General features: G+C 43.9%; 1 protein-coding gene across 2 annotated transcripts in view; it reads right to left on the bottom strand.

Annotated features, from left to right (window-relative positions):
* ankrd11 (ankyrin repeat domain 11) overlaps positions 1-16,192 on the bottom strand; it is a 110,542-nt gene that overhangs the window by 8,739 nt on the left and 85,611 nt on the right. For both annotated transcript variants that reach the window (XM_083999336.1, XM_083999337.1), the window contains exons 4-9: positions 16,042-16,174; positions 6,975-7,148; positions 5,735-5,935; positions 5,485-5,627; positions 4,646-4,793; positions 61-4,525 (exon numbers count right to left, since the gene is read on the bottom strand). In XM_083999336.1, the coding sequence (XP_083855462.1) occupies positions 61-4,525; positions 4,646-4,793; positions 5,485-5,627; positions 5,735-5,935; positions 6,975-7,148; positions 16,042-16,174 (5,264 nt within the window). The remainder of the gene's footprint in view (positions 1-60; positions 4,526-4,645; positions 4,794-5,484; positions 5,628-5,734; positions 5,936-6,974; positions 7,149-16,041; positions 16,175-16,192) is intronic.

The following is a 16,192-nucleotide window of genomic DNA, read 5'->3' as shown; positions in this document are numbered from 1 at the left end:
TCGACAGAGGAAAAAACATTCAAATGGTTGAAACTAGAGCACATTTGTCCGTTTAAATACCTTTCGAAGAAGGATGGGGAGCAGGCGTTCATCGACATCGTCATGGCTGATGAGTTCTGACAGTCCAACGCATCCAGAATGATGTCGGGGTAATCTTCTGCGCTGCAGGACGGCGTACGGGGAGTCTGCATCACTTCCTCGTAGCTGGGCCCGGAGATGACGGACGTCGGTGTGGGGACGCCGGTGGGTCTGTTCTGATCCGGTCTGGGAGAGGCAGGGAGGTGCTCCTTCATCTGGTGGCCGCCCAGCCAGTCCTTTGAGTTCTGACTGTCCGACGGCTGGAACTTCCTGCCGGGAGACATCATCTGGGCCGGGAGACCCACGTCCTTCAGCTTCTTCTCCTTCAGACCAGACTCCAAGCTGTTGGATTTCTTTGTCGACAGCTCGCTGCGGTTTTTCCGTACTTCCTCCGTGGACTTGGTTTTGTCCTTGAGTTTGGGATCCCCCGACTTGGGCCGGAGCTTCTCCATCTGCTTCATCCGTTCTTTGTGTCTCTTGTGGCGCTCTTCGATCTCCTGGTCTTTCAGACTCAACATCTGGCCAAAACTCGTCATCTGGTAATCGTCGTCCACCAGCAGTTTTTCACGCGGACGGTTGTCTTTCCGCGCCGAGTCTTTGGACGACTGAGTGATCTTTTCGTTTTCGTCCTTGACCTTGGATTTACTGTGGTCCATCCTGTTGTCTTTGTCCAGTGCGTCCCGATTTCTCTCCTTTTTAATCTCAAATTTAGGACTGTCTTCTTTCGACCTGTCTTTGAGGACGGTGACCTGCGGGCTGTCTTTCAAGCCCGACTTCACATCCTCTTTGGAGTGTTTGAATGACCCAAAGCCATCGATGTACTTATTCTTCTCCTCCTTAATTTTTTCCTTGTGTTTCTCTTTTTTCTTCTTGTCCTTCATCCTGTCACTGATGACGCCACTCGCTTTGTCTTTATCCTTTTTGGACATCTCCTTTTCAAACTCCAATGTTTTGTCAAAGTCGTCCTCCCCGTCTCCCTTACCTCCGCAGGGGAAAGTGTACGGGTCGGCCTCTAGAGGCATGGGCTCCTTCTCAAACGGGAGGCTCTCTCTGCGGCTGTACGACTCCCTGATCTCCTCCGTCTTGTCGCGTTTGTCTCCTTTGTCCTTCTTGACCTTTTCCTTCTCTTTGTCGTGGCTTTTCTTCGACGAAGACGAGGATGAATGTCGATGTCTCTCTTTCTCCCTGAACTTGTCCTGGGGCGTAGATATGGACAGGGAGTCTCTCCTGTCCTCGGACACGTCAGTCAGACTGATGGAGTCGTAGTAACTGGCGAGGACGGGGTCGTGGCCTCTGTCGGTGAAACTATCGGAGGAGATTTCACTGTTCTTGTCGTTGGAGTCGTCCTTGTAGTCGTTCATGGCCTCCTCCTCCAACTTTTCCAAGAGAGACTTTTCGTTCTCGCCGCTGCCTTTGGAGGGTTTCCTTTCCTTAGAGTGCTCCAGCTTGTCTTTATATTTGCTTTTTGTCTTTTCCTCGCTGGTGTCCCTTTTGTCCAGCAGCTTCTGCTTGTTTTTCTTGTCTTGGTTTGAGTCCACTGACATTCTGTCTTTGCGCTCCTTATGTTTCGCATCCACAGAGTCTTTCTTGTCTTTGTTGTGTTTCTCCAGGGAGCCCTTCCTCTCTTTACCGGTGTCAAATGCAGCCTTTTCCTTCTTCTTTTCTTTATGTTCCTTGTCTTTTGCCTTCTCCGTGTTGTGTTTAGCGTCGGCAGAAGACTTCCTCATTTTTTCCGAGGGGAAGTGATCCAGCTCATCCTGATCGGGCGTCAAGTCTTTTCTGATGGAGTCGGACACGAGCACGCCGCCGTTGTAGCTGTCCTCGTCATCGTCGCTCTCATCTGTGAATATGTCCGCTATCGTCAACCACGTCTTCTCCCGGATTTTGTCTGGTTTTCTCTCCTCTTTCTTTATCTCCAAGAAATCTTTCTCCCTCTCAGCGTGTTTGTCTTGAAAGGCCTTTTCTTTCTTGTCCTTAGTCTGATCTGAAGACATTTTCCGATCTTTGTCTTTGCCATGAGACTCTTTATGTTTGTCTTTGGCTCCCTCCTTCTTGTCTTTCGTGCCCCGATCTGCATCTTTGTCTTTGACAGGTTTTTCAGTGGAGCTTTTCTCGCTCTTCTCCTTCTCCTGATCAGCTCCTCTGTCTTTTGTTTTGTCTTTGTGCTTGTCGGCTTTCGTCTTTTCTCGCTTTTCTGTCCCCTCTCCCTTCTTTTCCTTCTCCTTTCCAGAGTGGTTTCTTTCTCTGATGTCGCACGATTTTCCTGCATCAATGTCTTTGAACAGAGTATCACTGCCATATTCGTCTCTTAAAGACTCCTGTTTGATTTTGATGTCCTTCCTTTCCTTCGTGGACTCGTATGAGTCTTTGCGGTCTCGACTGTTGTCTAGAGAGTCTTTGTCTTTTTTGTCTTTGACTACTTCTGTGGACTCCTTCCGCTTCTTCTCTTTTTCGACCGAATGGCTTGAGTTTAATTTTTGTTGTTTTTCCGACCAGTCTTTTTTCTTTTCATTTGTCTTTTCAGAGGAGTCTTTATCTTTCTTCCTTGATGTTGCTTCTTTGTCTGATCTTTTCTCGTTATGATCCGATTTCTTGTCCTTGACTTTGTTTTCTTTCCTCCTCGTCTCTTCCTTAACGGTCTCGACGATGAGTTTAACGGAGTTGTTTGCTTTGTATTCCTTGTATTCTTTAACGGGAGCATCCCAACTGTCGTCTCCGTAGAGGGACGAGTCGGAGGACATCTCGGAGCCCCATCTGTCAAGATGGTCATCGGAGGCACTGAGCTTTGTGTCCTCGAGACTGAGGAACCGGTTGTTGACGTCGTAGCCTTCATACTCAGACTCTTCCTTCGGTACTTTGTCTTTTTTACATTTCTCCTTCTCCTCCTTGGTGTTTTTCTCCTTGTCCACTTTTAGATGCTTCTCCTCCTTTTGTTCACTTTTTCGGTCTGCCTTCGAGGAGGACTTCTCCTTGGACTTTTTCTTCTTCTCCTCTTTGTGAACTTTTTGTTTTTCCTCCTTGGGTTTCTCCTTCTCTTTGACATTTCTGTCTTTGTCAGATTTCACAGGCTTCTCCCTCTCCTCCTTATTTGTCTTGTCCTTGGTGGAGTCCTTAGTTTTCTTGTTTTTCTCCTCCTTTGCCGTTCGATGCAGGTCTTTGCCAGACGACCATTCCTTATCCTCCGATTTGCTTTTCGATAGCCTGTCCTCCTTTTTTGAATGGTCTTTTTCGTGTTTGGATAACTTGACTTTGCTCTCGGCTGGTGATTCAGACTCGACAATTAGGGACTTCTGCCTTGAATCATCAAAATCAAAAGAATAGCTCTTGACAAATTTCTCATTCATGTCTTGATTAAGCACTAGACTGGGAGCTTTGTCCTTCTCCTTATTTTTATGCTTGTGCTTCACTTTATGCTTTTTCAGCACTTTGCCATCTACATCAGTTTTGGAGACCGCGCTGTCTGCACTGGGGGTTTTATAGAGCTCTGAATTTTTCTTGTCTACTGTGTTACTGTGCGCGTTGTTATTCTTCTTTTTGTTCTCCTGTGCTTTCCTCTTCACTTGTTTTATCGACTCAACGCTGGAATCTGCAGAGGAGTAGTCGGACTCGCTTGACAGTCTCGTTCTGACCGAATCTGACAGAGAACTGACGTCCGAGTCCCACGTCGGAGACGACACGGTCTTCCATCCATCGGTCCTCCACTGCTTTGGATGTTGTTCTGCTAATGACGGCGCTTGTTTCTGGGAGTTCAAGTTTCCGTGGGAAGAGGAGGAGGATGCGTTAAAGCCGGGGGAGTCTTTCAGGCTCTGTGCAGAAGAGTCCTTTATACTATTTGAGCCCTTGTCATCCTCACTCTCCATATCTCCACAATCAGAGTCTGACGTACAGAATTTGTCGTTGACTTTGCCGAACCGGACCTCTTTACTGACGTTATTCTTGCTCTCCTTCTTCCGCTTCTTTTTGACTTTATTCTTGTCTTTCTGTTGTTTAGAGCTCATGCTCCCAGAGTCTCTGGCCTTGGTATTTGTTTGCTGGGCTTGTTGCCGTGGCGTAGGCGCTGGCGTGAAACACAACGTCCTATCGTCCTCGTCTGAACTGTTACTGTCAGAGACGATCCGCCTGACAGTTTTCTTTGGTGTGAGCGAGTTGCTTTTGGAATAGGTTTTGACCTCCATCTTGGGTATGGAGATGAAGCTGTTGGCCTTGGTGACCGGATCCTTGCGGAAGTCTTTTTTCAAGAGGTGCTTGTCGTCCACAGGGGGGACGCGTTCCTCCTCGTCGTCCTCATCAAATTCGTATTCGTCTTTGACGGGCGTGACAGCAGATTTCGGAGGGTCGGCGGTTTTCCCTTTCAGCTTCAGGCCCTTCTCAAACTCTGAGTCTGTGTTATTGCCATCGACAGAGCTGGACGGGGCAAACGAGGGGGCGTCCTCCTCTTCTGAAGATTCTGTGGGAGGAAATAAAAAAGAGACGTCCAATTAAAACACAATTAATTGAAATGCTTAGAGCTACAGTTACATGAATAAATACATTTGAAGTGATTTATTTGGGTGACTCTTTTACACACCTGATGAACTTTCTTCACTCGAAGTGTAAGTGCCTTTCCCCAGCAATAGATTCAGCATAGTTGGAGAATTGGCAACCTTCAGCGCTGTTTCACCTCTCCTGTTGCTTTGACGTGGATCCCCTCCATACCGTAAAAGCAGCTTCACAACCTGAAATAAAATCAAAACAAAACCATTTAATTAATATACATTCTATAAGTAGTAGTATTACCAAAGTTTTAAATTTTTTTTAGTTGGTTAAAGTGGCAACTTGAAAGATTTATATACAAGTAAATGTCTGTTAAGTCAGAGTCTATCTGTGAATGGGTGATTGAGCCTCTGGCCCACTGATGAAAATACTGCAATATCTTTGCATTGCCAAACTGGGTGTCTGTTGCCATATTCCCAGGGGGAAAAAGGCCCTATTAAGCAGCTTTGAATGCAAACAGAACATTTCCTACTGCCGCAGCTCATAGTTGACTTTTATTATAGGAAGCAGAGCGGACGCTTCAGAAAGTGTTGGAGCTGCAAACCACCGTGTGCACATCTCCAACTTCTCAGCCAGATAAACAGCTCCTTTCACTGTGGCCTAATGTCTGCAGACTCTGCTGTTACTCACAGAATGATGGAAACTACTCAACTTTTATTTTGCTTCCCCCAGAAAATCTGAGACTTATAATAAACTGCATTTGCTGTTGCCAAGTCAACCAAGTTTTTATGCACAATTACTATTTACTCATATACTTGAGCCAAAAATAAGCAATTGATACTTCTGTTCTATTCAGAATCTAAAAATATTTCAATATACAGAGTACATTCAGATGTGAGCTGCATTTACTGACTATGTGCTTTTTTCCTTTACCTTGAAATGTCCATTGTTGGATGCGTCGTGTAGAGGGGTGTCATCATCCAGACCCTTGGTGTTGACCTCTGCTCCGGCTGCCAGCAGCTGCTTGGCCACATCATAGTACCCCCTATTGCACGCTTCATGCAATGCAGTCCAGCCTAGACACGATAAGAATAATTGTGTGAGCGAAGAGTACGCAGCGTAAGACTGAATATATACTGCGTCACGTACAAAGTGGAAAACGGTCTGTAAAAGAGATTCTCACCTGCAAAGTCTTTTACATTCACATCAGCTCCCTCGCTGATGAGCTCCTTGATGCGGCGTACCTCTCCACGGATCGCTGCTCTGTGCAGCCGAGTCTCTCCTCTCTCGTTCCGTTTATTCACTTTGTCTTTGGTTTTAGATGCAGAGTTTGGCGTTCCCTTCTGACCCAGACTGGACTGTGACTGATGCTTTGGTGTTGTGTCTGTTGGGGCAGGAGATGGACACCTCACTTTAACACTCAGACAGTTATGTATTGCACATTTTACTCTCATGTGCACACTTTATCATTTGTTATTACTTTCCCTGTGAATACTGAGGTTTATTTGAACTGCTTACAGCCAGAAGGGGGCAGTCTTACTCCAACAGTGACTAGGAAAGTGGTAGGACCTACTTCACTTGAGCTCATTTCATCACATTTACAAGATTAACCCAAGCCTTAATCACATTTACATTATTGAGTTTGCATAGCTATTGTCCCAAATGATATTTGAAACACACTCACTTAATCTATGTCCATGCCTTCAGGCATGCAACAAAGGAATTAACATATAAATAAAACTGTCTATGCATTGGTCTTCACCAACCTAATTCCATCTCAAATGTCAACAGCAAGACAAGAAGTACAGTGTTGCCACCTTAATACTATTTTAGGCATCTAATACATTTACGCCTAAATGACTGTTTGCCAAGAATAATAATGGCATAAGGAGGTTGTAAATTCAGTGAATAATCCAACAGTAGAGACGATGTAATGGACAGAAATAGGAGCGTGCAGGCCCTTTGCATCGGGATGTGTGCAATGATTCGACTCAAATGCTGAGATTGCACCATCAGACTAACGCAATACCAACGGGGAAGTTTCATTTCCTTGGTGATCCCCATGCTGCATTTTAGAAAAATAACTCCACTACTGTAGTTGAACCATCATGTAACCATTATATCTGCCGAGACAAAAACAACACATTCACTCACAGCATGGGTTTACATTACAGCTGTGATGATAATTACTGTAGATAAGCTTATATGACCGGATCCGAATACAGCGACCGGTCAACCGAGAAGATAAACAAAAAAAAAAACAATCAGTCCCATTCTCCTGCTGTTGTCTCTTTAAGCCCACCTTCATTGCTCATCCCCACACACACACACAAACACCGTCTACATATTAAGCTCCCTCCCATCCCTCTTCCCTTGTGCACGAGCCATCCACAGAAGACGTGGTCTCCATGATAAGCACGCACCTGGACTGTTGACGGACTCCTCAGCTGTCATTTGCATGAGCAAGGCCACCTGCTGCCGCTCAGAGAGGGGGTACCCGGCCCGGATCCCTGGCATCCCCATTCCAAACGGCAAGCCCGCCTTCCGGGTGTTGGTGGGCTCCTTTTTAATGCGCTTCCGCTCTGGACCTGGTTTCTCTGTAACGGGGAGAAAAAAAAGTGATAGGAGAGAAGAGAAGCGAGGTTAATTTAATTGGGCTGCACAGACACAAATACACGTTTATTCACACACACAAATCTAATTTATAGAGCCTTTTGGAAGAGGAGCGTATTAAGTGTGTTATTAGTGTTACACAAATAACAGACATTAATTATTATAGCACAATTATTCATTGGGTAAACTGATTATCTCTCCCTCTCTTCAGATATTTCCTGTACCTCACAAGCTTTCACCATTAATTTTCAAAAGGACATTCAATACATCTCAACAATGAGGCTACTGTCGTGAAAAAAAGACCTTAAACTATTTTATAGTTTGTCAGAAGAGAAGACAGTGAAGCAAAAAACATTGAATAAAAAATGATTTTTATAAAAAAAAAAATAGAGCTGGCATTTCTACCCACACTTTGCCCTCTAGGATTTCTACAGCAAAAAAAACTCTTCTTTTCATGTCGACCATCCCAGCTCATATACTACAAACTGGATATGTCTCTGTGTCTGTGAGGGATTTGGTGGTAGCAAAGGAGGGGGTGACTTTTGTATTATTACCCAGCTGCCCCAGAGGAAGGGAGGGGCCAGTGGGCAGTGTGTTCATGTGTCTGTCTGTCTCCAAGCCAATCACCCCCGAATTGAGAAGAGAGAGCGAAGAGGGTGTGACTTGGCCGAGCCACAGTTATTACGAAATAGTCGGTGTACATTTCAATTCAACATGGCCTTGCCAAGGTCACCACATGCCTGCCTGCGTGCCTGCCAGGCTTTACTGGAGACACGGTGCTACTGGACAAAAGCAGCTGCTCCGCTAAGACACACCCAGCAATTATTTTCAGGGGCAACATACCATTTGATGACCCTTAAGGAGGGTAGAGAAGCTGCACATGACTGTAACATTTCATCACAGTTCCCACAGCCCACAGTGCAACACACGCTCTTACAGCAAAAAGAGAGAGAAACAGCACAGTCAAATGAGCATGTACAAAGAAAAAAAAAACACAACAGAGGAGTCGTGGGTGAAAGTCTCTGCGTGATTTTTCTGTGGCTCTCGTTCCAAATCTGGCCTCGTTGCTCAAGGCCACAACAACACGAGTAAATAAGGCGAGGAGGAAGCATGGCGGCTCGTGCTTCCGGTGGCTAAAAGCTTTCCAGGAAAATATTTTTCCAGTCACAAGTACAGAGAGCTGATGAACTTTCGCTAACATCTGTGAACACTTACAGCTAATGTGCCCCCACCCCTCTTTTGATACACTCTCACGTTCTCCGAGGCATTTGCCATTTAGACACATTCCTTCTGCTAAGGCTTTAACAGCGGGAACCACAGAAGCAGTCCAAACATGTTTTTTGAGCAGCACAACAGAGAAAGTGCTACGCTTGCCTTTCCATACTATGTTTACAAGACTGGGAACCAGGAAGGCAGTTATTAAGCTGATGCACCCATGCAGAGGCATGCTACTAAACTACACACAGGGCCAGAGTCTCTAATACAAGATTCATCACCGGTGGCACTGAGCAGCCTGCTCGGGGATCAGACTCACACAGAAATCAATATTTAAAAAGGAAATAAAAAAACATCTTGGGATTTCATACCTGTGAGATATGTGCACATATGCATGCACATACACATATTAGATGGGGTTTTATGTAGGGTTATGTAGGTTTTCCTGTTGCCACTTTGATTTGTTTTGCTTTATTTTATAACCACCGTGCATTATCTTATATATGTTCTTTGCGTTAGGATGATGATACATACCTATTGTAAAGATTTAATGTAAGTTTTTGTTGATTTGTCTTAGTCATGTTGTGATTGTAAATGTATCTTTTAAAGGGATAGTTCAACATTTTGGAAAAATTGCCCATTGCCATAATCCCTATAGTCTTAGCAGTAGGTTTGTTACCTTTAACTGTCGGTGCAAGCTGTTTTTAGAACGGCAGAGCAGAGCCGCAAGCTGCTCAGAGCTACGCTACGGAGGCTCATGGGATTTCTTGGTTTCCCTCATCAAACTCATCAAATACACAATCCGACAACTCCAAAACGCTCTCATGGGCAAGTTGTGACCTGCACATTCACCACGCTATGAGATAATAACAGAACGTTACCAGACAGAGTTGTTTTAGAGGGAAATGCAGAGACTGCTTGATGAAAAACTGCCCCCAACAGCAACTGTACTGTTTCTAAATGTGGACCCCAGTAAGACTAGAGCACAGCTAACGGGGATCCTCACAAATAAACGTAAACACTGAACTCCTGGCTGCACCAAAAAAATAAATGCAGATGGGGCAGTTGGTTTATAATTTCACACACATGAGGAGCAGTGATGGTGATCACAGATTCAAACTGACTTTTAAACAACACCAGTGCTGCAAAAAATGACAACTTCTTAACCTTGGCAACTGCTGCCAGGGCAATAAAAAAAAGAAGTATGATTTTAATTTGATGGGATTCTGTGGGAACAGAGCTTCATAGAAAATATGTTCCACATGCTTATAAAGAAAAAAGGGGATATGATTTCGCTTTCATAAGGTTTGTGTTTGGTTAATCACCATGAGAACTCAAGGACAGACACAAAATGGGAAGATTCGTTTAAATGGGCTCTGAAATTATCCAACATCACGTGAACTAGAAATATGCATCACATGTGGATTGTACTGTACAACACCGGTGATCAGTTACACAACGCTGTGTGCCTGCTCCTATACTGTGTCTTTCTGTTGGATGTCTATTTAGGGAACGTTTGCTGGAGCCTTTATGTGTCTCAGTAAAATGATATTACTCAGCTTACAGACAGGGTTGAAACCTTACTCTTCTTTGCTGCTTGAAACTTGAGCAACAAGATAAGAGACAAGGAGAATATAAAAAAAAGAGAAGAGGAACACAAGCTAGCTAAGGGATCGTCGCCCAATGAATAGACTGTCTACCTGAGCCACGGGAGGGGACCACATCAAACGCAAATGTCAAGTCATAATACAGGTAGATTTTGATATGGCAGGCAGACAATACGACAGTGTAAGCTCACAGCAAAACAAATACTGTCTGGTTCAGCCAGGCAACACACACACACACACACACATACAAACACACACTTCATGACAAGACGAACCACTCTAACCAGTCTGACCAGGTATTGTTGACCACAACAAGTAAGGCCAAAAAAAAAAAGTGCTCTGCTCAGGGACTCATAAACATTGCATAAACAGGAAGTCAGGGGAGAAGAGGCAGGAAGTGGCCAACAGGATGTTTTGTCAATGCTTTGTATTGAGCAAGAGAGACTCCTAAATATATGGTATGAACATGGTATGGTGTACAATGCTCTGTCTGTCGCCTCTGTCCAGCTGGCACGTTTGTTACATATTGCTTTAATCAGCGAGGCAGCTTCTGTCTGCTGGTTTTTATTCAGAGCCAGTCAGAGTCTGGGAGACTGAAAGACAAATCTGTGCGAGTGTGTGAAAAAACCTGCCGAGGGGGAAAAGATGTGTGGGCTGAAGGTCTGTGCGCACACACCACTTTCTCCTTCTTCTTTTTTTTTTTTTTTTTTTTCAATCCACTCTGCATGGCTCAGCTCACACCTTCCGTCAAAGTTCACAGAACCTGGCCGTCATTACTGTGCCGCAAAACTGACCCGATGGGAATTGCATGGCTGCAAGTTCAATTAATATGCTCGAAGGCTGCCAAAAGGATAGAATGACTCAGTACGAGCACATTAAAGTACGCTGAAATATTCACAAAGACAACAAAGAGGGTGCCTCACTTACACCACGCAGCAGTGATTTGGCTAAATGTATTAAAGGCTGTATGTTTTGACCTTCTGTACATTGTTAGTGGGAATTTTCACACCTAAAGATATTTGATTGTTTTTCCAAAAAGACAAACCACAGTGTATTAAAGAGGAACTATGCATGTCTGGTCACTTTTCCGCTGTTTTGCCAACCCTCCGCCTGGCCATGTGCATTTGTTTACAACAAAGCCGTCGACAAATCAATACATGGAGCGGTGGATAACGTTATGCAACATATACGAAATTACGACGTGTATATTTGTGTAGTCTTAACTGTCATAAAAAAAAGATTGCAGGTTACGGAGCATGTTTGTATTGCGGTGCCACAGAGACGAGATGTTGCAAGGTTGGTTGTCAGCCCTGAGACGCCAGGTGGAAGGCAGAGAGCCTCCGTTCTCACTCGAAACAAGTCAAAAGTCATGTAGTTAACATCACAATTACTCTGGAGCTGTTTAATTAAGGTAAAAATGTAGCATAGAATAAAATAGAATAAAATCCTGCTTAGTTCCTCTTTAAGTACAACCTGCTCGGACGCAGCATCGTGCTGTGTGGAAGTAATGAAGGCTGATAAAGCTGCTGCTGTTGAGCAACAGATTTATTTTGGCTTATGCTTTCCAGTGTTATTGCCTGAACTGCCTAATTAACAATCGTAAATTTATTCTCACTTTGGGTAACATGTACAACTTTCAGCCACAGTTAAATCACTGTCTGACACAGACACATAAAAATCTATGGCCTGCAACTAATTATTAATTTCATTATTGATTACTCAATTAGTCAATAAAATCTCATCAAATTTCTCGTCTGACCAACGGTCCAAAACCTTGTGACAGATAATCCTCACATTTAAGAAACCTGACACTTTTAATTAGTTTTGTGGCAGCCGACTAATTGATTAATCCTCAAACACAACAAAAAGTATTTGCTCAGCTGCAGCCAGACACAGTATAAACAATCATAAAGAGCAACATGATGTGACAGCGTTAAAATACTGGGCTACGTTCGGTTCGCCTCATTCTCTGTAAGTGATGGTTGTAGTTTTTGCAGACTGAAAGAGGCAGAACAGGAAGAATAGACTCGAGTGTTTTCCTTTTGTTTTGGTGCTCTAGTGAGGATGGAGGTCTACACAAAAATGACCTGAAAACACAAGTTGTTGTTTTTTTTTCTCCAACATGTAAACATCGTTTTCAGAATTATCCTTCTTCGTGTGGGTGTAGTCGTGATCTGGCAAGATTGTTCTACCATCTATCCCTGAAGTCTGACTGCTGCTGTGATAGTGGTGGTGGTGGTGGTGGTGGTGGTGAGGAGGAAGAGGGAAGGAGGAGAGCAGAAGAAAGATGACCTCAGGAAGGAGGAATGCTGCTGTCTAGTGCTTCTCAGGAGGAGGTCAAGGGAGGCTTGGCGATTCTGTGACCGGGGGTTTGAGCGTTGAAGTTTTGAGGGGGGCTCTGACTAACTGTACATCTTTAATGACCTGCAACGTGCGATACACTCAGCACACACTAATACACACACACCCCTCATCTACCTTACTTACTGCCTGGCCTTAGTGGTATCTGTACACAGTAAGCAGGCAAGTACTGGTTGGTAGCAATGCAAACATGCAACATCAGCATTATTGCAAAAGTCTCTTCTGCCATTAAGAAATCAGGAAAACTACTTATTATATCTTGCATTAAGAAAGCGGTTGGATATAACATTGATTGTGGAAGTTTCACATGACATAGCAAAATATCTAAAGTCCATAGAGTCCATCGGACATGATTTGGAAAGACGCCGGAGACTGTATATAAGGTCTAACAGCTGATACATGCATATCAGAGCATGAGGTGGAAGGAACTGGCTGCAACTCCCAAACCTCCAGAGGAACAAACCATCCAATCTAGGCTGTATAGAAAACACAGATGGGCTCCAATCAAAGTGTCGAGCCTTCTCAAAGATGATTACAAGAATCGAAACATGGGAATGGGTCTGACTAATATGTCAATGTGACATTTCGGTTATTTTTTTCCCTTTTTAATAACATTTCAAAGAATCACTGTGTGGCATGAGGCTGCACCATAACAAAATACGAAAAAATTAAAGTGGTCTGCAGATGCACTGTACATGTATTAATCAGGCTCAGGCTGGAGCAGATCTTTTCATTTGTTATTCCTAGGAAAATTATTTCCACCGGTGTATTTGAAAGCACCTACAAAGAACACAACTGAGGCATTTTCAAAGGGAGAAGAAAGAAAGCCTGATATAATAGAAACTCGTTGAATTGGATTTATGAGTTGCACAGTAGGGAATCTGCCTGTGGTGTCTTAAAATAATGCATCGCAGCTCTGACACAAAGAGAATTACTTGATTTGATAAGTTTCCCTTTTTACCTGGTAGTTATTATGAATCAAACGGGAATCTAAAATATTAACAAAAACAGCCAATTTAAAAATTAAAGGCTCCAGAAAACAGAAAGATATTTTAAACATCAATGTTTTTTAGTTTAATTAGTTGAAGCCGCGGACAAGGCCAGTATATTTTGGTGCACAGTAGTGAACCACATGGTTATAAAGCCACAGGGAAATGAAGGCTGGTAATAGGGTAGGGTAGGGTGAGGGGGGCTGGGTGCTGTGATGTGTCAGAGGTGTAAAATTTTGCAGAGAGGCTAGACACTGACCCAGCAGGGTCAGCACTTGAAAGGCAAAGCAACAAAGTCAGACTATAAAACACAGATATGCAGAAACAACTGAATATACAGTTGTGAAAGACATGCAGACGCATCAGTCCAGGCCACAACGTGCACACACACACTCACACATAGATGACAGAGGAAATACAGCTCTCCAAACAACACATTGAGCTCACCACCCCTAAGACGACATGAGGTGAAACAATACTTCCTAATAAAACTGAAAGCACCACGGTGACAGATAGATATGAACCACTCAATTGTAAAAACTATGTGAACAGTGTAATGGCAGTAGCTCTGGAAACTTCCAGACTTTTGTGGTTTGTAAACACAAGAAACTATGAAGAGACTGTTGAGTTCAGAAAACACTGACAAGAAAAAACTACATGAACCGTCTGAAACTCTATTTATCTATAAATTTGTCCTTAATACTAACAGATCTTCATCCAAGCTACAAATTATGACCCTACACAATCTATTTTAACAACACAAATCACAGTTTGTTCTTGTCCATATTGAAAACATCATTCAAACATTCACAAAGCTGGAAAACCTAAGTGAACATTAACATTAACAATAGATAATTGGAGGTTTTGGCAGATTTCTGAGCAGATACCTTGTTAAAAACAGATCTCAGGGCCTTAAAATCAAGAGTTGGTGGTTTTCAGAAAGCTATAAGCGGTTAATAAGTTTAAATATTTATCAGCCCAGAGAGAGACAAACTGTCTCGGGGAGCCCTGCTATGATGACTCCAAACACACAACGCAGATTGCTCGGCAGTGAAACAAAGAACCTTGGAGTTACAGCTTCGGGCTTTAACGACTCATTGGAGCTGGTTAACATCTCTGTTAATGAATGGACCCCACATGCAAATCATGGTGCACGGCTGCATGGCCCATTGGGAGGCAGACAGGCAGGCCCTGCTCTCCAAAAGAAAAAATCACTACTGTGCCTCTGATGAAACCGAGGTTGAACTGAAAAAGTGCACAACCTGCGGACATTTCCAAGTTCATCAAGGTATTGTACAGGATAATGTCAGAGCGGATGTCAACCTGACGACGACCTGATGATGCAGCAGGACAATGACCCTAAATGTCAAAACGAATGACTTCCAACAAAGAAAAGGGAATTCACCTTCTGGAGTGACCCGGCTACTGCAGATACTCAAAGTGCTTGTTTGGTTGGTGAAGCCAAATGAGGTTTAAACAATCTAATAAATCCAAGGTTTCGCTTTACTGCACCAGCACTGATATCAGCTCGGAGGATGACTGTCGACATTTGTGACCTAGATGGAAATCAGATCTTGTTTTAGGATCAATCAAAGCAGAAAACCAGGGAACTCCAAAGGGTTCACATACTTAGCAAGCTGAGAGTCAAGGGCTGAAAGACCATACAGCTCCATCCAACGACAGATCAAGCTATTAACATATTCACAGACTGTCCCGCTATTGTTCCTGAGATGAGAGTTCGCACCTCCCCTCACCAAAGGGGGGGTGGGGTGGGGCTGGCCACTTTCTTGCAAGAGCTTTGGAAAGCATCGTAAGAATAGTATGAAACCAGTGGATGAGACAATGACAAAAACAAAATCAATAAGAATACAATATTCCTGCAGAAACAGAGCCCTAAACCTTGCACCACGAGTGAACGCGTGCAGAAGACGTAAACACAAACACTACAGGGATTCAAGAGTGCCAATCAACGTCAGGAAGCGAGCGAGAGCTTCTGAATCCAACATCTCACTTGTTCATAATTCCCTTGGGCTACACAGTAATTACACACAAACTCACATGTCAAAAAATAACATCCCCAATCTTACTCAACTTGACCCCGCAACCATAACAGTCATCTGTTGCAACACGCACACTTTTAGCTTTTCCACTCCTGCCTGGAATGGAAAAGCCTGTTTCGAGTCTAATCACTGAACATAAACCAATGTAGCGACTCAGCCGGCGCTGATGATGAAGTCTGTTACCAAAGCCTCTGAGTTGGACCATTATCAACAAACTAAATCCTGAACCCTTAAAGCCCAAAGTCAAACAAGCATGAGCAGTAGTCCTTCTCTCCCTAATTAAAGAAAACACAAAGCCGGAGCCTTACCAAAGCCAGACCTGGTCAGGCCTGTACGTTATACAAATCCCCTCTTAATTGGATCATGATTTTATGTGGTCTTCCTCTCCTTTCTGACTGTGATTGCAGGAACAAACTCCTTGGTCCTGCTGCAGATGCAGAGCTGACTTCAAGCTAGAGCCGGGAGTCCTTTCACTTCACAAAGCCCCACCCCCCCTCCATCACACAGCACAGCTACCTACTTCCTGCTAGTTTCAGACGACGTGATGCAATGACTCCCATTCCTTTTTCATTCCCACTTTTAAGTCCCATTGAGGTGGAGATGTCAAATCACACGAGGAAATGCGTCTCAGCAGCAGTCTCTTACCCGAGTCAGAATCTTTCTGGTCTCCATTAGCTCCAGCAGTGAAGGGCAGCTTCCTTTTAGGGGCCTTTTCTTTCATCTCTTTGACCCCATCACTGCGATCCAATTTGGGAGTCTTGTTTGACAACACTTTATCCTGTGGATGAAACAAATT

The sequence above is a fragment of the Trachurus trachurus genome, assembly GCF_905171665.1.
Source record: "Trachurus trachurus genome assembly, chromosome: 3".
In the NCBI taxonomy this organism is placed as follows: Eukaryota; Metazoa; Chordata; class Actinopteri; order Carangiformes; family Carangidae; genus Trachurus; species Trachurus trachurus.
This window is presented reverse-complemented; position numbering and strand designations above follow the sequence as displayed.